At 35.3% G+C, this 26,806-nt stretch overlaps 1 protein-coding gene across 2 annotated transcripts in view; it reads left to right on the top strand.

The window, feature by feature from the left end:
• Window positions 1-26,365, top strand: part of DCN (decorin) — a 56,600-nt gene extending 30,235 nt beyond the window's left edge. For both annotated transcript variants that reach the window (XM_044677923.1, XM_044677922.1), the window contains exons 3-8: window positions 5,524-5,636; window positions 12,890-13,103; window positions 14,422-14,535; window positions 17,409-17,502; window positions 21,066-21,204; window positions 25,489-26,365. In XM_044677923.1, coding sequence (XP_044533858.1) covers window positions 5,524-5,636; window positions 12,890-13,103; window positions 14,422-14,535; window positions 17,409-17,502; window positions 21,066-21,204; window positions 25,489-25,683 — 869 coding nt within the window. In that variant the 3' untranslated portion in view covers window positions 25,684-26,365. The remainder of the gene's footprint in view (window positions 1-5,523; window positions 5,637-12,889; window positions 13,104-14,421; window positions 14,536-17,408; window positions 17,503-21,065; window positions 21,205-25,488) is intronic.
• The last annotated feature ends 441 nt before the right edge of the window (window positions 26,366-26,806 follow it).

The raw sequence follows: 26,806 nt of genomic DNA on the forward strand, positions 1-26,806 counted from the left end.
AGAAAAGAGCAAGAAACTACAGTATCTTTGCCAAGAAAACCATAAATGGGGATACAAAAAGCAAGTCATGACTGAAATAATTGAGCAACAGAAAGCACTTGATAAATAGCTAACACTTATTAATAGTTATTATTAATTATTATTATTAATTTAATTAAGGTTTTCAAAGCAGTTTACTAATATCTCAATTTATCATCAACAACCCTATGAAGTTTGTGCTGTTATTAATATGATCCCCATTTTACAAAAAGGAAACTGAGGTTAAGAAACTGGCCCAGAGTAGTCATATCACCAGCATGCATCAAAGGTAGGAACTGAAATTATATTGTCCAGGACCAAAGGCTATTTCCTCACTGCCCCTCCAGTATATTCCAACATTTTATTTTTAAGTCAATACATTCTGAAAGAGTTAGGAGGAGAGAAGTCACATGAGATAGTGATGATCCTAAGAATCTCCCTAGAAATAATGGGATTTTAGTTGTTGGTTCAAATCTTAACTATCAGTCAAAGTTCATTTAAAATGGGAAGGAGAAGAAGGCAATTTAAAAGAGGGCTACAATTCAAACAATAAAATTGGGGATAATGATATGGGCATTTTTAGAAAAATAAGCCTAATTTTGATCTACCCAGGATCATAAGTTTAATGCTGGAAGGGAGCTTAAAGGTTATCTATAATAATCCCTATGTTTTACATTTGGAACAACAGAGGTCAAGAAAGAGGGAGTGATTTACTCAAGACCACACAGGTAGAAAGTAACAGATTCTGGATATAAACCCAAGTTCTCTCACTCTAAATATTGGGAGCTTTCCATGACTCCACACTGGTTCTCCTCTAGAGTATGAGTGGGGGAACCATATGGGGATGGTGAAAAAAATATTTGTCTGGGAATTAAGGCAAGTTTTTGTTCTGGCCCTGCTATCAACAGATATTGACTTTTTTATTCTTGATTTTTAATTATGAACTTAATCATTTGATACTTCAAAGAACCTATGATCTCATTAATTTGAGCTTCTCTTCCAACAATGTAGATAGTGATCAATCACATTTCTCTTCCTGTCCTTGTGCCTTCCCAGGCTGTTAGAAGCAGATCTGCAACTTCCTATGAATCTGCCAAGCGAGTTCACCCAATGAGTATCCCATAAATTTAAGAACCCACACATTATACTCATAAATTTACAGAATAAGGAGAAAAATTTTACATGGCAACCCTAGTGTTTCTTTGGGACTGAGAAAACTAATGAACCACAAGCCAAGCAAAATATGCTTCTCTTTTGTGTACTTTTCCATGCTTCTCTGAAGTTCTCCTACCATGGTATTATGCTTATTTTCTTCTTTTTTCTTTCTTCTTTCTGTCTTTCTCCTATATTTTTCCCTCTTGATCTTTCACTCTCCTTGTTTCTGGCTCTCTATCCCATATACATCTAAAACTCAACATAAGAAATTAACATGCTTTTCCCCTAAACCTACTCTGAAGATAGCATGGTGGTATAGCAGATAGAGGTCCAGACCTGGAGTCAAGAAAGATTCATCTTTCTGAGTTCAAATCTGTCTTCAATCACTTACTAATTGTGTGACCCTGGGCAAGTCACTTAACACTGTTTGCCTCAGTTTTCTTTTCTATAAAATGAGCTGGTGAAGGAAATGGAAAGCCACTTCAGTATCTTGGCTAAGAAAACCTCAAATGGGGTCATGAAGAGTTGGGGATGATTGGAAGTAGTTTGAACAATAGCAACAACAAAATCTGCCCTTGCTTTAAACTTTCATATCCCTCTGAATGACATCAACAATCTTTCATTTACCCAATTTAAAGCCTCAGTCTTGACTCTTCCTTCTCTTTTACCCCCTCCACCATTCAATAACTTGTCATCTCAATTCTACCACACCACAGAAATCTCTCTTGTATGCATCTCTTTCTGCCCATTCATATGCCCAGTTCTTTCCTTTAATCCAATCCACTAAACATTTATTACATAGCTACTCTGTCAGGTATCGTTGTAATGGTTTCCTAATTAGTCTCCTCACTTTCAATCATTTCCTTCTCTAGTTTTTCCCTATTGTTTTAGTTTTAGTTTTGACAGTGTCAAAATAATTTTCTTAAGGCAAAATCCTAAACATATTATTTCATAGGATGTCAGTGTCTAATACAACTCTTATACACTGTAGGTGTTTAATAAATGCTTGCTGATTGCTTATGATCAGGAGAATATTAGGAAATAAATTTAGGAAGATATGTTGGCATCAGACTGGGAAGGGTCTTAAATACAACACCAAGGAATTTCTATTTTTTTCGTTAGGCAATGGAGAACCACTAAAGATGCTTGAATAAGACCATTAAAGGTTTATGTTTTAGTGTTTATGTATATAAACCCACCACATGAATAAACCAATCTATTTCAATATTTTTATGATTTATTAAATGAAGGCATTGTATTAGATGTTTCTTAGGTCCCTTCCATGAGTCTATAGCATAGAGGTAATTTTTCTACTATACTAGAGTTAGATGAATGAGTGATAGAATCTTCCAAAATCTGTACTGGCCCCAAGAGCCCAAGATACATCACAAGGAGCACTTGCCAACAACAGTGCAGAGATTAATTGCTTCATGGACCTCTAAAGATGTCTCATCCACAAGGTACCATCAGTACCATAGCTTTGCCATAAGGCTCGACAGTGGAAAGAGAAAGTGAGCTAGAATGAATATTTTTAATATCTGGATGTACTCACCTTCTTCTAAGTTTTGAATCCAGTCTATTCAATGTTTTCACACTGAAGAGATTCTTCCCAAATTTTTAGAGGAGGAAATGCATGAATTCCACCCTAAGCAGTTTCCTGCTGAACTCAATTTCAGGGATATTACCATAATCATCCTTGTCACATAGCCAGACATACTTTGCTCTGACAACAACCTCACTTCATGTCTCACCTGGAGTTTTATTTTTTTTTCAGTTGTTAAGACAGACATTGAAGTTAAGTTAAACACATAGAAAGAAATTTCTTTTAAAATGAAGATATGAGAACCAAAGACATGGAGGCATTTGCCTTAAATCCCTGACTCCAGGAGAGGCATATGGCTATCTCTTTATGCTTTCTGTTCAAGTATCTAATTAACAGAAATTTGGCAGAAGTTACTCCTTCCCAAGTGGCATGCAATTAGTAAATGATCATTTCCTAAAATGGCAACCATTGCTATAATAAACCTCAATTGAATACATTCTTGCAAGACTGACTGCTTTGGTGGTTTTCTACCCAGTTGCCGAAAATGTTTCATTCTTCTTTTCCCCATGGATGATTTCTGTAATTCAGCTCAAGGGAAAATGATCCTATTGTTAGCATACCTTTTCATTTTTTAATATATTTCCTGAATAATAAAAATAGTTGACTACTGATTTGGGAACAAAAAGGACCTTGGACAAGACAAATAAATTAGTAAAGAACTGTAAACAAAGCTTAGAAACAACCAAAAAATTAGGTGACTATAGGAAAAAATAAAGTGTTCTTTAACAGTTTTTAGCCCTTCTTTTAGAAAGTATGTTGGTTACACAGTGTTATTAGAGAGGCACTTTTCAATCTTTTGATGTACAGTAGTAGCCAGTTTACCACCGAGTGACTACTTTTATTAAACACTCCAAATACATGTCAATTAAGTGTCTTAAACTATTCCAAGATTAAAGAACTGAAATGATAGTTGGTAAAGTAACTTGCATACAATTGTTATTTAAATTCTGGCAGAAGGGAACAAAAAGGAATATTATCATTATAATTGGATATTCTATCTCTTTTCTCCAGAATGCATTTATTGAATGAATGAATGAATGATGGCATTCCTGGCCAAAGAAACTTAAGATAAAATAAAGGAGATCAGGCAATTCCTTGAACTTGAAAAAAATAATCTGTGTTTTTATCAGTGCTGAGGAATGCTCTCAAAACTACATCTATTGATTAATGGACCAATTGGTCAACAAGCTTTTCTAAAATATCCACTATAGGCTAACCAGTAGGGATACAAAGACAAAAATGAAGCACTCCCTGACCTCATTGGGTTTCCATGGTTTGCTGATGCAGACCACCACCAATTCATTGGGTATTGATTGTCTTCAAAAGATGCATGAAGGACTAAGAGATTACAACCTGTCCATAATTACTGAGTTAGTATTTATCAGAAGTGTAACTTGAATTTATGTCCACTGACTTTAAGATGGGCCCTTCTATTCATTCTACCATAATGTCTTTTGCCTTACACGTAGTTGAAAATGATTGATTGGTTGTTGTCATTCAATCATTTCTGTTGAGTCCAACACTTTGTTACCCCATTTGAGGTTTTCTTGATCAAGATATTGGTGTGATTTGGCATTTCCTTCTCCAGCTCATTTTATAGATGAGGAAACTGAGGCAAATAGCATTAAGGGACTAGCCCAGGATCACTCAACTGTTAAGTGTCTGAGACCAGGTTTGAATTCAGGAGGATGAGTCTTCCTACACTGTATTTACTATACCTCCTAACTGCCCCATATTGATTAGAGTGGATACTATTTCAAGTTTCTGGTATATTAATAGCATGGTAATGTAGGCTAAAAATACTAAAAAAACTGGTTGAAAATAGTCAATAATATCTTCACTATGCTAAAATAATTTCTATATATTACTATGCATTCCTTCCAAATGTGGCTTATGTCTGTTGATCTTATAGCTTGATTGTGAATCCTTTTGAGTTTTATGGTCTATTTGAAAAGCCCATGGTTAAAAATCCACACCCAGATGCTCCTGCCTCTCCAGTCAAATGGCCAGAAAGATGAGAACAATAAACATGATCCAATTTAGCATTGCCTTTTTGTTTCCATGACTTCATCTTAGCTCTATAATAACTATTTAGAAAATGGTCCCAAAGAGAGACTTAGATTGAGAGTATCCAATACTCCTTTGGCACATGAAACAAAAACGAAGAGATTTGTCTTCCAGAAAACTTGGATAAAATGTCAAGTTTGTGAGACAACCATAAATGAGAATGGCTCACTTAATTTACTCAAGGGTAAGGCTGTGTATGACATGTTCATCTTGGCAAAAAAAAATCTTTATCTTTAAAACTGATGGTTTGGATATTGTTAAAATTTTCCAATGGGAGTGTTCAGGAAAGAAATGGAAACCTTGACATTTTACTAATACAGACAGCCTTATCAAAGAAAAGTATTTAAAACAAAATAAACAATGAAGTAGAAAAAAGTGCTGCTGAGTGCAGGGGTTGGTATGTAATCTCCAGGGAACACAGATTTGCTAATCTTGCAGGAGAGTAGACTTTTGGGGAGGATGATTTAGCTCAGTTTATCATTAAATGAAGAAAAAGAATGCTGGCCATGGTGAGAACTGATAAAGCACATGGTTTTAAGCCACTCTCCAAGTAAATCCCTCAAGAAGAAAGGGAGGTTGCTTGGAAAGCAAATTATTCCAACAAGAAAATACTGTTTTTAATCACAATTTAGGATTAGATAGTCTTTTCTACTGATCACTTATCTGCCTACTCTTCACAGGCCTGGATTCAGTACCAAAAGATCTCCCTCCAGACACAACTCTACTGGATTTGCAGAACAACAAAATTACTGAAATAAAAGATGGGGATTTTAAGAACCTGAAGGATCTGCATGTAAGTAAATAAATCACTAGCCCCAAATACAACCTATAAGAGAAAATGAAAAATACACTATGTGAATAAATCATAAAAATACACAATTCTTTTCCACCTATCAATCCAAATAAATTCTCTCTCTGTCTCTCTGTCTTTCTGTCTCTCTGTCTCTCTGTCTCTCTGTCTCTCTGTCTCTCTGTCTCTCTGTCTCTCTCTCTCTCTCTCTCTCTCTCTCTCTCTCTCTCTCATTCTCTCACTCACATCTCTCTCTCTCTCTCACTCTCATCTCTCTCACTATTTTTCTGTTTCTTTCTCTCTATATGTATATCTGTCTCTTCTTCACAGCACCATATTTATTGGATGTACTTCATAACTTAGCTCAGGTTTTTCCTTCTTCCCAGGCTTTTGTTTTACCATCCACAAAAAGGGTAAAATACGTGTCATTTTGCCTAATAATGAGAGAAAGTGGCAAAATGGCATAAAGAATCCTGAGCCAAAACCAGTCTTGGAGTGATGAGGACCTGAGTTTGAATCCTGCCTCTTGCTCATCCCATCTATATAATCTTAGACAAGTCCCTTTTCTTCTCTTCAGTGCTTTCAGGCAAATTCTGAAAGCTATTATTGACTGCCTATTGAATAGGCAGAATGCTTCGATATCTCAGCATCCATAGGTCTCTCCCTTTTCCACAAAAGAAGATAAAGAATTAAAATGTTTACAAATGATTAGGTTCGTCTTCATTTTGCATTTTTTCTTTTTTTTTTCACCAGACATGTATATGTCATGGTTAATGACAAAATTTCAGCAATAATGAAGGAACAACTGTCAAATTTATCGTACATTATATGTCTCCTGGCTTTATATTCACAAGGTTAATTGCTTGTTGAAGGGCTTTCTGACTATTTTACAGCTTTGGAAGTGAATTTGCTGACTCTGGCATTCTACCATCTAATAAAGGATAAGAAACACAAATTCCCTTTCACATACTAACCACCTTAAACTTGGAAAGACCTGGGAGAGGAAGAATGGGGGTCAGGACAAAGAGTACTAACTTAGGAGCCAGAAGACTTGGGCTCTTGAATTTCAGCTGGGATACTACTGATATGATCTTAGACAAGGCATTTTTCTCTGGATCCCAGTTTATTTATCTACAAAAAAAAAAATATGTGTTGGATGAGATGGTCTCTCAGCTCCCTTCAAGTTCTAAATCTATGAACAATTTATTGACTCCTCTTGCTCTTCCCTCTAAAAATATGGCTGTTCCCCAAGGTTTGGTCCTTGGCATTCTCTCCTCCTTCATGGATCACAGCTATTTTGAAATAAACTTTAAATTCTTTGAAGCTTAAAAATTCTTGTTCAGGACTCCTTTCCTAAACCATGTTTAATAACTATAGAGATAAGGCCTGAACATGTGATTTGATTAATATGGGAAATACCTGGGTGAGAAAACAACCCCAGCCCATGCAAGTTAGCCCCTATTTTTGAAATTTCTGGTTGTAGAAAGATGTTTAGGCCACTGAGAAGTTAAGTGGACTTGCCCAGGGTCACACAACCAATATGTGTCGGAGGTAAGACTTGAATCCAAGTCTTTCTGAGCTTTGAAGATTATTCTCAGTACTACTTCTGTTAATGATTTTAGTGAGAGAAAGTCCGAACTCTTTGTTCTCACTTAAATGGTCTTCCGCATTCTGAACACCAATTTACCATTTCAGTCTAATCTCCTATAGCTTCTCAAATTAATTCCAGTATTCCTGTCAATCTTGACTTAATTGCTGATCTCTAAATGTATCTTGTCTTTTTTATATCTTTCTTCACATGATTTTCAGAAGTCTAAAATACCTTCTTCATCCTTTGACAAATCAAAAACTTACCTAGCAAAACTTCAAGGTCAATTAAGTCTTATATAATCTGTAAGGGCTTTACTAACTATTTCACCTCCCTCCAGTAAATCCTAAAAGCACTTATTGGTTACTTATTATTTATAACCTTGCATTATTTAGATTTTCCTGTCTCTTTGACTTATCTCCCCATATGGGTAGACTTGTTGTGGATTAGAAATCTCTTATTTTTCGGTAGCCTGCTGAGTGCCAAATATATTGAACTCAAATATTGAGAGTTATGTTCAGTAAACACTTGTTGACTTGCACTTTGTAACAAAGAAAGAAGCTCTGATTTTCCTTTTCTTAAGTATCTCAGAATGTTTATTTCTCATCTCAAAGATCCAATTATGTTCTCCATGGGAATCTTTCCCAGACATTCTACAGAGGTCTATAATTCTTGTTTATTTGTCTAATGGAAGAACAACAAAGAACTTGGATGATTTAAATTAACAGTTAATTGTTCCATACCTCATTCTAGAATTGAATTACAACCTCATTCTGCCTTTAAACTAAGTTTTTTAACAAGAATCAAAATTAACTAGTTTGGATTTTAGAGTCACATTTTAGAAAGGGGAATTGGGCTTAGTGAATACAAAATGAAATAGTGTCTAAATGCAAGGATCCTAGATTTAATTGGAAAGTAACTTAGAGATCATAGAGGCTGACCACCTCTTTTTTACAGATAAAGAAAGAGAGTCACAATCAGTTAAAGTAACTTGACAAGATTCACATACCTAATAATTATAAAATTTAGGATTCACACCCAAATCTTTGTGATTCCAAGTATATCATCCTATTTCTAGGCCAGTGTTGCTCAAGGAGCTTATAGAGGGGGATACAACAGGTCTATATATAAATAAATAATATAATATTCAAGGTAATTTGAAGAAGGTAATAAATACAGTTGAATAAAAAAGAGAAAGATTTTCAGAGGAAGTATTTCTCAGAAAATGTGGAAGCCCAACTGAGGAGAAATAAAGAGGAAATGCATCCCAAGAATACTGGATGGCAGAGATGGAATGTCAAGTTTGGGGATGCTATAGACATCCAGTTTGAGTGGAACATAAAATGTGTAGATAAGACTCCTGTGAAATCACATATTGTAGGAGGAAAAAATAGCAAAAGTAAAGCCTCCAAAGGATGTAAAGCATGCTATGTTTAGGACATAGTGAGTACATTAGTTTAGATGAGTCAGAGGGCTTTTACTGGAGAGATAAAGTGGAATATAGGGGTAGCAGTTTCCTTAGAAATAATCTGGATCAGGAAACTGCCTCATTCCTTTTCTAGATGTTCCAGACCTTAAGAATGAGCTCTAGTCCAATGATAAAACCAGGATGAAAGAAAAAGGACTTTCGCTCCTCTCCAAAACTTCAATAGGGCATCCTTTATAAAAAACCTAGGTTTGGGAAGAGGGGAAGATCTGTTTTAAAAAAATCCCTCCAGCTAAATGCCCTATAGTTTGCATTGTGTGGATAGAAGAGCCTATTTGAAGTACAATATAATTCAAACATTGCTATTAACTACCTTCTGTGAGCTACAGCTATAACTAAAGCTGATACAATGGAAAGACTGATTGGCTCTGGAATCAGAGGACCTCTGTTTAAATTCCTTCTCTGATACTTATTGTGAGATCTTGGACAAAGTATTAAATATATTTGTAAAATGAAAGGGTAGGATGAGAGGGTCTCCTTGTTCCCTTTTAGCTTAAAATATATGGCCTTATGAACCTGCACTATTTTAAGTACTGAGGATTAAAAGACAAGAGCAAGTTCTTGTCTACAAGGAGCTTTAGGCAGCTAGGTGGTACAGTGGATTCCAAATCTGGAATCAGGAACACTCATCTTCCTGAGTTCAAATCTAGCCTCAGACATGTATTAGCTATGTGACCATGGGCAAGTAACTTAACTTTGTTTGCCCCAGTTTCCTCATCTGTAAAATAAGCTGGAGAAGGAAATTACAAGCCAATCTCATATTGTTGCCAAGAAAGCCCCTAGTTGGGATAACAAAAAGTCAGACATGACTGAAAAGACTGAACAATCACAAGAAAAACTCCAATGATAGGTTTATATGTTTAAGCTTATTGTGTTATATCCTTCATGAAAAAAAACTTCACTTAGTCTTAAAAGGCCTGTGTTATGTGGAAAGAACATCAGATTAAGAATTAACCAAGTCACTTAACTCAGTCCCTGAGCCTTGGTTCTATTATAAAATGAAGGAATTGGACCAGAGGGTCTCTGAGGTCTCTTCTGATTCTAGATTTATGCTCCTATCATTTCATAAGCCAAGACACTTGAATTCTAGCTTTGCCTTTCCACTTACTGACCTTGGTAGGATTACTTAACTTGTAAGTCTGTTTTTTTATATATAATTTCTGCTTATTTCATAAAAAGGATCAATATGGAGAATGCATCATGTTTTGAAAAGGATTACACCATTGATGGTTAACAGAAGGACTAATGAATGACATGTTCCTCAAACTTGAAGATGACATAAAGCTAGAAGGGATGATTAACAACCACCTTGGATGATAATCAGGATCTAAAAGGATCTTGGCGAACAAGAGTAATTAGGCTAAATCTAATAAAAGGACACACAATAAGCATGAGTGTATTCAGTCTTATGCTTAGATATAAAAATCAGCTTTAGAAATGCAAGACAAAAAAAACATGGTTAGATAGCAGTTGTTCTGAGAAACATCTGGATGTTTTACTGGATTGTAAGCTTAACATCATATAATATGCAACCAGAAATAACAACAGCAAATGAATGTTGGACTATATTAAAAGTGGAGTAATTCCCAGGTACAAGGAGGTTATAGTCCTTCTGTATTCTTGTTCTTATTAGAACTCTTGTGGAGTTTTATGATAAATTCTGGGTATGTGGCCAGAGGAAAGCATCCAGAAAGTCATAGATATTGAGGTAAAAAGGACCTTAGAGGCCATCAAGTCTAATTGCTTCATTTTCCATTTGAGGAAACTGAGTCCAACAACTAACCTATAGTCAAAGAGCGAGCAAGTATCTCAGGCAGTATTTGAACTCATGTTTTCCTGATTTCCAGTTACACCATGTTGTCTCCCAGTGGTTAGGGTGTTATTTTTAAAATGATAAAGGCTGATATTATGAGGGAAATAAGTCCATGTCATATGAGGATTGATTAAAAGGGCTACATATTTATCTCACAGAAGAGAAGAACCTGAGGAGATATTAAAATTGTTTCAAATATTTGAAAGACTGTCAAGGACAAGAAATCAGATTTGTTGTTTGGTCTTAGAAAACAGATCCAGAAAGAATAAATGGAAATTAAAAACAGGGTGAAGGAGGAAGAAAGAAGGAGAAGGAGGAGGAGGAAAGAAAAGTGAGAAAGAAAGAAAAAAGAAAGGTTGAAAGAAATAAGGAAAGAAAGAGAGAGAGGAAGGGAAGAAGGGAGAAAGAAGGAAAGAATGATTTCTTAATAATTAGAAATATGTACAATTAAAATCCTGCTTTGAGAGATAGGGAGTCTCTCTCTCTCTCTCTCTCTCTCTCTCTCTCTCTCTCTCTCTCTCTCTCTCTCTCTCTCTCTCTCTCTCTCTCTCTCCTTGGAGATATGTAAGCAGAGATTTTGAGATCATATCTCTGGCATATTACAATGAGGATTCATTTGTGAATGGATTGGATTTGGTACTTAGGCTCTCTCCAACTCTCAAATCCTGTGATTATATAAGTCAGCTAGCGCCGTTAGTCACATCTCTGCCCTTATATATTGTACGATCTTCTGTGAATCACTTAATTTTCTCACACCTCATAGTCCTCATCTTTAAAGAGAAAATAAATGAAAACCCTTTAGGATTTATGCTTGTCCTCCCTATCTAAGAGCATGATTGTAAAGACTATTTTTTGTTTTGTAAACTCTCAAAACATTATAAATTTTATGTGTAAACTTGATTCCTCTTCGCTGAGATAACATTAAGAGGAAATAAGGAAGGATGATCCTTTTCTATCCTGAAGTTCCCTTTGAGGAGTAGTACAAAGAGCACTGGAATTTGTGCTAGAGATTTTGCATTCAAATTTGAGCTCTGCCATTTGCTACCTTTGTGATTTTAGTTAAGATACTCCAGCCTCTTTTATGCCTCACTTTGGTAAAGTGAGGGGGCAGGAATAGATGGCCTTCAAGGCTCCTCTTGATCCTAAATCTATAATCCTAGAAACCTAGAAATGTTAAAAAAAAAAACAACATACATTTTTCCTAAGTTTTTTTGCTATGGCAAGTTTTTAGTGGGTGGAAAACATTCTTACCCTAATACCAGGTTGTTATGTTTAAGTATAATTCAAATAATTTGTTTAAATTGCATACATCCCATTTCATAATATGAGGGCTATCCCTGCTTGTTTGCTGTTCTCTTTAAAGTGGGACTCTCTAATGACATGTTCTTTTTGTTTCCAAGCATACTTTTAAATAGTTGTTTTTTTTTGTTTGTTTTTAGCAGCTATCATCTCTGTGGATGGGATCTATCCCTTTTCCTTGGTACTTCAAAGTATCTATCAGAAAAGAGGGCACTATTAACCTTTTTAACCATTCATAAAGTGAATAGCTTTTTTCATTCATGGGTCAAATTATGAAACAATAAAATGTGTTTCATGATTTCAGCTAAAAAACATAATTTGAACAGATGTAAATACAAAAGGAAATTAAACTTTACTTTAAAAAGTAATTTAATTAATATAACATGCACTATTTCTTCTAGTAATGGAACTACTTTATAACTCATTGTGAATGAATTCATTAAGCATATTTGTAGTTTTATGTTTATATCTCAAATCTAATCCCATCCAACCCAATACAATGAACGTTATTTTATTTATTAATTTGTTTAAAATTCCTTCCTTCCTTCCTTCCTTCCTTCCTTCCTTCCTTCCTTCCTTCCTTCCTTCCTTCCTTCCTTCTTAGACTTATGATTTCATCAGGGAAGGGAGCTTTCAGTAAGGAACTTCCTCTACCACATACAGGTTGGTACTTGCTGGTACTGAGAGATAAAGTCACTTCCCAAGGTTATACAGCCAGAATGTGTGAGAAGTAGAACTTGACCCTTAATTTTCCTGAGTCCTAGTTCTTCTCTCTATGTTTATATCACACTTCCTTGTCTTGAGCTGTGTGAGCCTGGGTAAATCACTTAATCTTTGTTTGCCTAAAACCACTAGAGAAGGAAATGGAAAATGATTCCATTATCTTTGCCAAGAAAACCTCATGGACATCATGGAGTCACAAAGAATCAGACTCAACTGAACAATAATAACTGCTTGTATGGCACAGATTGGTGGTAGACAATAAATTTGTATTGAATTGAATTGTATGAAATGTATCTTGTTACTGCTTATTGGAGTGTGAATAATCTTGGAGAATTTTTTTTTAACAGGCTTTGATTCTGGTTAACAACAAAATCAGCAAAATCAGTCCTGGAGCCTTCGCTCCTCTGGGGAAACTAGAGAGGCTTTACCTGTCCAAGAATCAGCTGAAGGAACTACCAATTAACATGCCCAAGACCCTCCAGGAGCTGCGTGCCCATGAAAATGAGATCACCAAACTGAAGCCTGCCGTCTTTAACGGACTCAACCAGATGATTGTCATAGGTACAGGATAAAGTGTCACATTGTGTTGGATGATTATTGGGACCCCTGTTCTCTAAATCCAATGATTCTGTGTTTCTCTCAGCTCTATTAACTGAGCATGAGAAAATGTGTTGGTAGCTTTGACTAGAGGATAGAGGGTTGGACTTGGAGTCAAAGCATCTTTGCTTCAGAACCTGGTTCTGACATTTTCTGGTGGTATAGTATTCACCAAGAAAACTCTTGTTTTCTTCACCTGGAAAATGGGGGTTAATATTTGCACTGTTTGCCTCAAAGGCCACAAGAGAGAGAAAAACAGAAAAGAGGAAAGAAACAGAGGTAGAAATAGAGAAAAGAGACAAAAATACACACAGAGAAAAATATAGAGGAAGAGAAAGAGAATGAGAGAGACGATAATAATGCTGGGTATCATGGTATTAGGATTCTGGAATGATTAGGCCATCTTATCTAATTTACTCATTTTCTTCTGAAGATAACAAGGTCAGAGATATTAAATGACTTCCCAGATCTATTTGATTCTGTAGCCATTGTCTTTTCCCTCATATTGCTTCTGAATATAGGTTGAAAACATGAGTCATGGTTCATTGCTCTGTGGCCTACAACAAATGAGTCAGTTTTCAGAGAAAGAAAATATGTCGACAGTTTCTGTTTCTTTTCTGTTTTGATGGAAATCAGAACTTGAGAAAACTCTGAGACCAAAGCTATATCTTAGCAACTTGGAAGAAAATTAAATAATTCACGGAGGTGTTATTATTTGTTTACCATGGGTCCTGGGTTGGTGCTCTCTACATAAAGTTTTCATATCATGCATTTGCTTAAAGTCAGCTTCTGCTACTATAAACTGGGGGATTTTTTGAAAAAATTCCCAGTCCCCAGCACTGGTTAATCTTCTGGTCATTTTCTAATCAGTCTTATTTTTTAATGGCCTTTGGTACCCACCTCCCAACTAGGCAAAGTTGATTCGAATTGTATACTCAAATACCATGGGAAACTGCCAAATTATACACATGTTAATTTGATTTGGCCTCACCATAAGGTGTGTTTGGAAACTACTTGCCTCCTTTAGGCAAAGCTTGAGAGGATTTTCTGGGAGGTCCATGAGCATGTATTACCAAGGGCAAAGAATTCAAATTCTTTTATATGACCATTCCAGGGAACAGGAGAAATAATGGGCAGCTTTTTTAGGCTTTCATTTGTCTGGGTCAACAAAATATTGGTGATAGGAATTTTCAATTCATCTTCTTTGGGATTTTGAAATACAGAAGTTTGTCATTGAATATCCATAAACCATATACCCAAATCCTCCATGTTATTTCCACAGAGCTGGGCACCAACCCCCTCAAAAGTGCAGGAATCGAGACTGGGACCTTTTCTGGAATGAAGAAACTCTCCTATATCCGAATTTCTGACACTAATATAACTTCTGTTCCTCGAGGTAAGATATTCACGGTGGATGACTGACTGGAAAGTTGTAAGAGTTGAATAATTATGAGTTCCCTTTTGATAATACAAGGATTTGTAATTTCCCTGGGTTGGGTCCTACCTCCAATGACACAGATTACAACCCCGCACTAAATTAAAGCATGGTCTTCACGAGTTGTTATTGGTCTATGTTACATCATCCTATGGCTAACCTCAAGACAAGCTTGTCTGAACTTAGGTAAATTAGTTCCTATAAACAAGCATAGAGCCCATTCCTGGACCCCTAAAAAACAATCAAACAATCAAAAGGCATTTATTCTATGTCCATTACATGCCACTGTGTGTTTTAAAACAATTGTATGATAGGGGACTACATCCCCCAGCATTCCCTGTTTTTCCCAGGGTTCCCTTCTTTTTATGTCCTGGCTTGGGATTGGTCTATAAATGGACCAATCCCATGCTGGGAGGGGCTTTTGGTCCTGGGCTTTGGTGGGAGCTCAGGAGGTTGCAGGAACTCAGCGTTTTTTTTTGTTTGTTTGTTTGTTTTCCCTTTCTTAGATTGTCCTTTTTTTTCTCTACACCACACTCTGTGCATGGTATTAAAAATAAAGACAAAAAATATCAAATGTTTTCTACTCATGGGACATCTTGAAGAAGACACTTTCCCTCCTTTTTAAAATTTATTTTTTCCCCCTGCAAGGTCCCAGTGGATAGAAAGCTAGTCTCAGAGCTATGAGAATCTGGGTTCAAGTCCAGATAACTGACAGATACAATCAGTATGACCTTAAGCAAGTCACTTAACATATCAGCACTCTTGTCATTCCTTTGATGCTAAGTTAGAAGATGTTGACTTTTGCTGGAAGAAGGAATATCCTCATTGACAGATGCAGTAACCTATCTCTTTCCCCCCTTCATTAACTTTGAAATTTCTTCAACAAAAAGACACTTAGTGAGACAAGATCCTTTTTTTTGTAGTGGTTACTGTCACTTCCATTATAGATTTTTTTTTCTCTAATAATATCTTTGGGAGGAGAAAAAAAGTACACACTGACATCTCTTTTTATGTATTTAAACCTATGAATGAACTGAATTAATTATCTCAGCAGTGGAAGGGTTTCAAAAGTATCCAAAGTCAGGCAAAACGGCATAACTAGATAGAAATCCAGAATTTTCAGAGGCCAGTAAAACCTCCCAAATTATCTTAGGTACCCTGCGGTCACAGTGTCTACAGAAAGATTGACAGAAGTTGATGCAATTTAATAAAGTTTCCAGACCAAAACAATTTTGTAGTTTTCCAATTCTGAACTTTTATAGGCATTGGCTAAGTAAGGGCTTGAGCCCATCGGGGTGTTACTTCTGCAGTGTAAGTTACCAACTATTTCCTTTCTAGCTGACGTTATTAGAGTAACTGGAACAATATGAGATTGGAAGAACAGTGTTTTCAGATGGGTAAAGGGAATGAAAACAATAACCATCAAAATTACATTATTTTTTATGAACAAATCATAGTATTGCAGCATGAGAGGGGGAAAGAATAAAATTTTTCACTGGGTGTCATATTTAAAACTAATATTTCCATGAAAGCTATATATAATTGATCATTTAAATAAATGATGCTAAATTATCTTTAATTTAAACATTCCCTGTATGTATTGCATTTAGTACCTATGAATTTCCCTGAAGCACTCTTGGCTTCAGCCAAAATGGTCCAATCACTGTTCTTTAATAATTCACCTAATACTTCCAATACCTTTGCACAGACTGTCCCTCATACTTGGAATATTCTCTTTTTATTTACCTTCATCATTTTAATTTCCTGACAACTTTAAGGCTTGCCTCACCTACAACCTACACTACACATAGCTAATATTGATGTAAACCTCTTTTTAAAAAAGTGTGAGTATATAAGCATGTACATTCCAAATATATATATATACACACATATATATATGTATTATATACATATGCATGAGTATACACACACATGTAGTATCTACTGAGCACTGTACACATCTCTATAATGGAATAAAATAGGATATAAGCTCTTTGAAGGTAAGGCTATTTCAGCGAATCAACCAGCTATTATTAAGTGCCCATTATGTGCCAGGTTCTGGATTATGGACTAAGGAAAGAAATACAAAGAATGAAATAATCCCAACTCCCAAGAAGCTAATATTCCAGTATTTTCATCTTTATATTCCCAGTGCCTGTCACATAGGAGATTTTTAATACATACTAAGTAAATTGTTGCATTATTTTGACCTGCTTTCCATAGGTCCATTTCTCAGTCATTCATTCTTTTAGTAGAAAGCTGATCAAAGCTCATTTTGTCAATGAAATAAATCCTTGTTAGTAATTAGTTATTTTCCTCAATGAATCTTCTCCATTTTGTAAAACTTATCAACCCAGCTGTAGAACAGCCGTTTGCCTCAAAATCATTCCTAAACTATGGACTCACCAAGGGTGAACATTTTTGGTGGTTTCCATTATTTTTTCAAAAACTAACCTCAATGAGCCATGCGGCCATGGGGCAGGCTATTAGTCAATTCAGCCCTTGTGTCTCTGTTGTACATGTATAGTTTCATAATAATTTCCAGGACAAGAGTCAGAGACACCATAAACATAGGCTCTTGATTTTACTAACAGTCAATTCTAGGGGAAAGTACTGAGAAGAAAAGCTGGGCTCCGCATCAGCAAGGCATCAATTAGAGATGGGGGAATGGAGAGGGGAAGATTAAAGACCAAGTCTATTACAATATTTTCCATGTAAATTCTAAACAGCTATATATTTCAGAAAATTGGCAACAGACCTCCTCATTATGCCTGTCCATTTTATAATTAGAATGTTTATCTGCTATTTTAGTAACCTCTGTTTTCTTGTTGCAGGTCTCCCTGCTTCTCTCACTGAACTCCATCTTGATGGCAACAAGATCACAAAAGTAGAGGCAGCCAGTCTAAAAGGACTGAACAGCTTGACTAAGTAATAATATTATTATTTAGCTTCTTATAAGTATAATGCATACATATATGCATATATATGTATACAGACACCTATATATGTATAGATACATATATATATACATGCATATATATTATATATACAAAGTAGTAATCACTTTTTAGTGAATTAAAGATATTTTGGAGTATCTAAAGTATTGTAAGAAAGAACAGAGGCTCAGCTAAAGAATCAGGTTTCAAATTCTCTTTAACTCTCATACTGTGTGACCTTAGAAAAGTCACTTAACTTTCTTGGGTCTCAGTTTCCTTGTCTATAAAACAAAGGAATCAAATTACATGACCTTCGATGTCTTTTCCAGCTCTAAATCTATGATCCTAAGTCTCTAATCTTCTTGTTTCTTTTTTATTCTCAAAAAGTCAAAACTATTTATTGGGTGAACTCAATGAAGCATTTATTAATTAATACAATGATGTATTAATTTTTTTATTTCTTTAAAAATGTTTTTTGATTAATTAAGAAAATGTTTCTATGGCTACATCGTTCATGTTCTTTCCTTCCACTCCCCTTCCCCTCCTGTAGCCGATGAGGAATTCACTGGGTTTTACATGTGTCATTGATCAAGACCTATTTCCATACTATTGATATTTGCACTAGTGTGATCATTTAGAATCTATATCTCCAATCATATCCCCATTGAACCACGTGATTGAGCAGTTGTTTTTCTTCTGTGTTTCTGCTCCCACAGTTCTTTCTTTGGATGTGGATAGTATCTTTCTCATAAGCCCCTCAGAGCTGTCCTAAACCATTGCATTGCTGCTAGTACAGAAGTCCATTATATTCGATTTTACCACAGTATATCAGTCTCTGTGTACAATGTTCTTCTGGCTCTGCTCCTTTCACTCTGTATCAATTCCTGGAGGTCATTCCAGTTCACCTGGAACTCCTCCAGTTCATTATTCCTTTGAGCACAATAGTATTCCATCACCAACAGCTACCACAATTTGTTCAGCCATTCCCCAATCAAAGGCATACCCTCATTTTCCAATTTTTTGCCACCACAAAGACTGCAGCTATAAATATTTTTGTATATGTCTTTTTCCTTATGATCTCTTTGGGGTACAAACACAGCTGAGGTATGGCTGGAACAAAAGGCAGGCAGTCTTGATGTATTAATTTCTAAGAAAGGTCAAGGACGAAGGTTGGTACCTTATGGCTATCATTGTTTCATGGTTCATGCAGATATCCTTGATTTGTGGAAGTTTGTATTGCTGTATCCGAGTAATCAGAAGGGCACACAACTAGGATTTGGGGGACTTAAAATTGAGTTCTAACTCTGCCACTATCTATGTGACTTTGGACAAATCACTCATTCCCATCTATAAAAATGGACTACATCACCTTTTTTGTCTCTTTTAACTCTAACCAATCTATGAATCTATAATCTGATGTTCTCCTAATTCCAACTATAGAACACTTCAAGCATTTGTTCACTGTGTTCCATAAGGAAACCTCTTTTTTCCCCCCAAAGTATGAGTTTGATTTAATGGATACAAAGTTCTCTTTCAGTTCTGACATTTAGTAAATATATGTAGAGCATAGAAGAGAGAAGCAAGGTAATTCATGCTACATAATCTTATATTCTGGACCCAAAAGGAAGGTTTTAATTATACATTTTTAAAAGTCAAAATGAGGAGCCACAGGTAGGGAGAATGAGAAAAATAGTGGCTTTAGAAAGATTTTTTTGGGGGGAAGCTTCTAGTAATTAAAATGTATATATACTTAATAAGAGACAGGTGTTCCTTTCTTTGGAATCTGGTAAAAAAAATAAATATGAGAAAATGACCAAGAAAACTCTTTTGAATTTTGTTCAAGCAGCTGATCCTTCAGGGATTCTATTGCCTCTCTCATGAAGAGAAAATCTGTACTATACCAAATTGGCTATATTATCTTTTTCAACATATAAATCCCCAGGTAGCTAGATAGCTTTGAAGCTTGTGCCAGTCCTCCAGCCTTCAGATGAGCAAGATAAACCCTGAGGGATAAATAGTGAGTGATTCAATAGCCAATCTGTTAGATCTCTGCACTAAGATGTTGTGAAGACAGCCTTTTCCACTAGGGGTGCCAGTTCCCAGACCCCATTCATCTTGGACTGTTCTAAGTAAACTCAAAAGTTATTTTTCAGAACCATTCTGTTCCTCTGAGTTTTCCTTGTTGACTAGGTCCCTCTAGCTGTGAGAAAAAAGCAGGCAGATGAGCTGCATCTATTTATTCTTTATAAAATTATCTTTGAGAGAACCATCATATGAATATAACAATAGATAAATAACAGAAACCACAACTTCCAATAGGATAGAATTATATTTGCCATTAATGTAATTTCTTTAAAAATTGTTCCAAAATAATTACTTTTGGTTAATTTTAAAGTTAATAGTAAGAAAGAAAAAAAAAGAAGAAAAGGTTTGTTTGTTTGTCATAGCACAGAAGTGGATGACTCAATTAATAGGACTAATTAGAGCCCAGAGAAAATGTCTTGATCCTACATGCTTTCCAATTAGATTTGTGAATTCCATTTGCTGAATTGTAATAATATTGCTCCTAATTGTGTGGTCCAGAGTAAGACAATTTAGCTCTTTGAACCTCCTAATTTATAAAATAAAGGGGTTGCATTAAAGGTATAAGGCTAGGGGAGGAGTTCTTACTCTAGGATACATGAATATATATGTATATACATTTATATAAAATGTATATGTGCGTATACAAATACATACATATATACACTTGATATATATGAGACCTGATATATAACTTGATATATGTATAATACACACATATATCTATATATTTACGTTTATATTTGTATATATAATATTTATATATGTTTTCCTTTGTAATCCTCAATATTTGATTTTGTGCATTCAAAAACTTCTTTTTGGAGAAGAATTACCTAGGCTTCGTCAGATTGTCAAAAGGGTCCATAACATACAGCCAATTAACATTTATTAATTTTAATTAATTAGTTAATGCATTAATAATTAATAAGCACCAGGGATATAAGAAGAGGCAAAATACAGCCCCTGCCTTCAAGAAGCTTAGAGTTTAATGGAGTTTAAGAACGTGAAGAACCCTTAATATAGAGGTAGATGGGACATTAGAGGTCACAAGCCAATTTTCATACTTTACAAATAAGGAAATTGAGGCAGAGGGAGCTCACAGTTCTAGAATGAGAAGGGAATTTTGAGATTATCTTGTCAAAACATTTTTTTGGTGAAAAAGGCAACTGAGGTCCATGATGGTCATCCTTTTCATCACAGAATGCTCACTCTGCTAACCTTTGTTCTTTAGAACATTGGGCCAGGAATATGACATTTCCCTCCTGGAAGTAATGTTAAAATAAATGCATCATACCAGTTTTGAGAGAGAGAAGTAACCAATGAAGGAATGAGATTTCTCAAGGTTCTTCATGAATTGCATTCTAACTTGAAGCATAACTGCTCTTCTTATCTGTAAAAACTTGACTAAGCAAGTCATAATTATGATAAAGGCCCTGAGGTCTATTATTCATTCAATGTCATTTCTTCTTGCAGATTGGGTCTTAGTTTCAACAGCATTTCTGCAGTGGACAATGGATCTCTGGCCAACACACCTCGCCTGAGAGAACTTCACTTGGACAACAACAAGCTCATAAAAGTTCCTGGAGGCCTGGCAGAGCATAAATATATTCAAGTAATATGATTTTCCATATCCTTTTCCAGCTCATTTTACAGATGAGGAAACTGAGGCAAACAGGATGAAGTGACTTGCCCAGAGTCACAGAGATAGTAAAACTGGATTCAGGTGAACAATGTATATGTGGATAAAACCTTCTTATGAGTGGATTGTAGAGGACAAAGGTTAAATGTACAATTCTGGTGCTTAGAGGAATTTACTCAATAGTTTTACTCGATAATGGTATTTTGAACAGGAATAGCAAAGAGTTGAGAGGCAGCTTGTCATACTGTATGGTGGGCTTGGAGTCAAATTATACCTCATTTCTAGTCCTGACTCTGGGACATCTTTGTTCTGTGACAATGGGAGAACTATATTACATTTTCTGGATTTGAGTAATCTTTGAAGGCCAGAAATTATCCAGAAACTGCCATTAAGAATCAATGCAGGGAACTACCACACTGAGATTCCTCCCTACCAACTAAATCACTGTTTTCTTAGATCTGAACCAATCTTACAACAGAGACATACACAAAATAAAAATGCATACATACATGAAAAGCCTTCTTGGGAAACAGAAAAGCTTCAACTTAAAATTTCCTATCAGAATCCTTTTTGGAGACTTAAAGCTGGGAGGTAAATGTTGGAACAACTGGAAAAAAATCTGACATGACATACTTTAAATTTCATCTGCATTGTTAACATTTTTTCATTATGTTCTAAAGTCAAGACAGTCAACAAAGCAATAAATCAAACACTTATTTGTAGCATTTGCCAATTTGGGGAGTATAAATGCTCATGTTGATTTAAAAAATAAGCATATTGTGAGACACTAACTAAACACTTTACGAAGATCTCATCTGATCTGATCTCACAATAGCCTTGAGAATAGGGACTATCAATAAGTAGCTCTCATAAACCAGTTGGGTGGGCTTCAGCACAGCCTTGAAAGCTCATGAACTGTAGGTTAGTTTTAAGTAAAAAGTAAAGTGACTAATGGCATAAATGGACCCTGGAAAAATACCAGTGAACCTTCCCCAGCATCTGAGAGTGATGAAGAAAATTGTTGAATTAGCAGGGGACTCATACAGGGAATGAAATAACCAATCTTATTACTGTAAATGATCAAGATGCACCTGCTCCAAAAATGATGGGAAGATACAACTTAGTGGTCCAGTGGTATTGAAACTGAGTAAGAGAATAAAGCTTTTGTAGGCTATATGATCTAATGAAATGTGCCCTAGATTTGGAGTCAAGGGACTTAGAATCCAATGATGAGTCTTGGCTTTCAGTTCCCTCAAATGTAAAATGAGACAGTTATCCTAGATGACCCCAAAGTTCCCTTTCAGTTTGACCTTGATGATTTTAATGTTACTGGAGGACTGATAAGAAAACCAGCCTTATTCCATTCATTTTCACCATGCATTGAATGGGCCCCATACTTTTCAGAAATCAGAGTGGAATAATTAGAAATAAAATGTCAAGGTTGGATTGGATACTCTCTGGAGTGTTTTCCAACTTGTATTCTATACTTCTATGATTCTACAAAAAAGATCATGTGCACAGGGGATTTGTAAATTGTCCATTTAGAAACTCTGTTATGCAATTATCTTAAAGTCTAATTCCAGCTTTTAGCTCCTTATAGTGGCATAAATTCATTTTGTAGTCATTTAACCACTGGAGCCTTCCTATTACATTGTCCTAGGAGTATATGTCCTCAGATTGCCTAGAAGTTTAAACCTTATAAAGCTATCCTTGTGAGAAGTTAGATGGTTCATTGGACAGAGAGCTACAAGTGAAGACAAGGTCTTGGCTTCAAATCTAGCCTCAGACTTATCCTGTGTGACTCTTGACAATGTCATTTAACCCCCAATTATTTAGCTCTTACCACTTTTCTATCATGGAACTGATAGTATCAATTCTTAGATGCAAGGTAAAGATAGGAAGAAAGAAAGAAAGAAAGAAAGGAAGAAAGAAAGAAAGAAAGAAAGAAAGAAAGAAAGAAAGAAAGAAAGAAAAAGAAAAGAAGGAAGGAAGAAAGAAAGAAAAAGAAAAGAAGGAAGGAAGGAAGAAAGGAAGAAAGAGAGGGAGGAAGGAACAATTATTATACAGCTAGTAAGTGTGTGGGGTAGGATTTGAACTCAGGATTTTCTGATCACTGTTCCAAACTTCCTCTAGAGAGCACTGTGCTTCAGGAGATCCCTATTGCCATATTAAAGTTAAAACAAAGCCACATGCTTTAACTAACCTCTTTTTTCAGCCTCTTTGAGTCACTTTATCTTAGCTTTACTTTAAATTTCCCATCAAGATAATCAAATGAAAAAATTCTTTGTTTAATCACAGAACTGTATGAAATGTCAGCTATAGTTACAAATATTTTTATTATTCATCAGTCTTACATGAATTTGTTCTATTTTTTTTCCCGTGAGGCCGGGGAGGGGTAATTAAATGCAAGACTTTTCAGAGGAAAAATAAGGAATTCTGAAGCTAAAATTAAATACCACTCTGCAGAACATCACCTAACATTGGAGCAAAATGTTCCAAAATAATAAACACATTGCATGGTCTTATATCCTACATTTCGACAAACCATCTTGGGGCATCTAGGTAGCAGAGAGGATAGAGCACCAGGTTTCAAATTTGTCCTTGGACACATCCTAGTTGGGTGACCCTGGGCAAGTATCTTATACCCAATTATCCAGTCCTTGCTCCTCTTCTGTCTTATAATTGATGCTAAGGCACAAGGTAAGGTGTTTTTTTTTTAAAAAGACAAAAACTATCTTAGAACAGAAGCTGCATCTTTTGTCTCAGAGAAAACTGAGGTCAAACAAAAGCTCTTTACAACATGTCTTAGTTTTGATTTCCTTATTTATAAAATTGAGAGAATAATAGCACCTTTCTCCCAAGGCTGTCCAGAACATTAAATGTCTAAAATGGGCTTTGAAAATCCTAAGACATTATGTAGATATGAATCTTTATTATATTCATTGAATACTTACATATCAATATCATTAACTTTATTTTTGTAATAATAATAGAAACTACTTACTATGGTGTCTTAAGGTTTGTAAAGTGCTTTATATAGATGATCTCTCTTGCTCCTCAAAACATCTTTTTAAGATAAATGTTATTAAAATTATTATAAGAAAACAGAGGTTGGGAGAGGGGAAGAGACTTAGCAAGGGTCATACAGATGGTATTTGAGAGAGGATTGGAATACAATCTTCTTGTAGAATATTCTATTCATTTCAACACTTGGCAACTCCATCAATATCTTGAGATATTTTGCCCCAACCTCGTTACTCAGAGAATTTTCTCAGAGTTTAAAAGTCTTTGTGATTCTTCATATGATTCATATTTTCTCTTTCTTCATTCCCAAATAATGGTACCTCAACATTCACCATTGCATCCAATGACTGGCTATGACTTTGCCCATATAAAAAGGATAGTCTTTGATATTGACTTATGAAAAATGCCAAGCAGTAGTTTATAAACATGAGTTCTTGCCTCACATTTATGTAATCTTGGTATTTTTTCTAGTTTTTAACCATTAAAAATGTAAATCAGAATTCATAGTTTTCTTTCCACATGTAGTGTAATGAGGAAAGTATCAATCCTTTGCTCAAGAAGCTTCCATTGTTCTTTGTTTCCTTTAAAAGAAAATATATCCTCTGTTGGGCAATTAAATCTGTTCCTAACCTGTTTCCAACTTGTCTTTTAGGGCTGGGTATTTATCTTCTTTATAAATGAATGAATAAGGCATTTATTAAGAGTCTATTATATATAAAGGGCAGTTAAGTGGCAGAGTTGATAGAATGCCAGGCCTAGAGTTAGGAAAACTCATCTTTGCAAGTTCAAATCTGGCCTTTTACTAGATGAGTGACCCTGATCAAGTCACTTAATTTTGCCTCAGTTTCCCCATATTTAAAATGAGTTGAAAAAAAGAAATAGCAAACTACTCAAGTAGCTCTACTAAGAAAACCCAAAATGGGGTCACAGAATGAAGAACATGATTAAAAATGACTCAATAATAACAATATATAATTTGTGAATCGCTGTTTTAATCACTTGTTGTACACACAGAAAGTGTATCTATTCTAATCCCTCTAAAAATCCTTCACCTTTGTGAAGTAATAAGTAATTCATTCAAAAGACTTAAATGAAAAAAATCAGGTAAAAAATATATTTTGAGTAAAATCAGTTTATTTTTTTCTGTTACTTTAAAAATATCTTTAAAGCTAATTTGTTATTTTTAATGAATTTTGAAATTAATTACCCATTTCTTCCAATTCTGTGTCACAGGTGGTCTACCTCCACAACAACAACATTTCCAATGTGGGATCCAATGACTTCTGTCCCCCAGGCTACAACACCAAAAAGGCCTCTTACTCAGGTGTGAGCCTTTTCAGCAACCCAGTACGATACTGGGAGATCCAACCATCGACCTTCCGATGTGTCTATGAACGCTCCGCCATCCAGTTGGGGAACTATAAATAGATCTGGAGAGAGAGTATAAGCGAAAGTGGGGGTTCAGTTGTATAACAGCTAAAAATAATGTGGGAAAAGCCTGTTAGTGTAAAGTTAGATACTGGAAACCTAACTGTCAAGTGGACTTTCCCTTGACAATTCACTATGCATTTAGACCCAATATGCAGTTGAAATAATTGTCTACCGTGACTTTAAAAAAATGGTATTTTGCCTGCAGTTTTCAGCCTACTTTCTGAAACATCTTTGAGTTCCTACCAATTTCCATAAATCATTGTATATGAGATTTGGAGTAGACATTTGCCTAACATTTGGTCATTAAACTTTAACTTTTGAAATCTTGGGAATGGATCAAGTTAAAAAAGGTCACTTTTATTTGTTTATTTGTTTTCTTTTTTGCTAATTCCAGAGGCAACCATTTTCTTTGGCTTTAATTCAAACCCTGGAGGTTTACTTATTAATATCCACTATCATCTTTTAAGCATCATGTTGAATGTATCTATTTACACAGGCTATGTAAAAAAGCACTATCATCATTGTTTTGGTAAATAAATACTCATAATGTATTCATATATACATTTTTTATAAAAAGTAATAAGTGTTGGTTTACAAACCTTCCCTGAACAGAATCTTTTGATGAAAGCACAACTCACTTTGGCTACAAAAAATAATAAATCATTTCAAGTTCCAGGCATTCTTACCTGTGTCTTCTACTTTACACCCTAGGTGGGGGTTGGGTGACATATAAATGATGTAAAAGTCCAAGATTTTTAAAGGTACAAAGCATAGGAGAATAGATATCATTGGTCAATTCCATGTAGAGAGTTGGCACTTCCATTACTCGAATTACTCTATGAACATCCACCACTCTATGCTCTCTTTTCACTGGGCTACTCTTTGATATTGCATAAGCCGTCTACCATACCTAGAATGCTCTGCCTCTTGGAATCCAAGCTTTCAAATTATTTTCATATATATTTTTGTATCTATTCATCTATGAACATATTGGGGAAGAAAATGGAAAACCACTCAAGTATCTCTGTCAAGAAAACACCAGATGGGGTCATGAAGAGTCAGGCACAACTCAAATGAAACAACTGAACAACAAATATATGTACATGTTGCTTTGCACCCC

This window comes from Gracilinanus agilis, chromosome 5 (assembly GCF_016433145.1).
Source record: "Gracilinanus agilis isolate LMUSP501 chromosome 5, AgileGrace, whole genome shotgun sequence".
In the NCBI taxonomy this organism is placed as follows: domain Eukaryota; kingdom Metazoa; phylum Chordata; class Mammalia; order Didelphimorphia; family Didelphidae; genus Gracilinanus; species Gracilinanus agilis.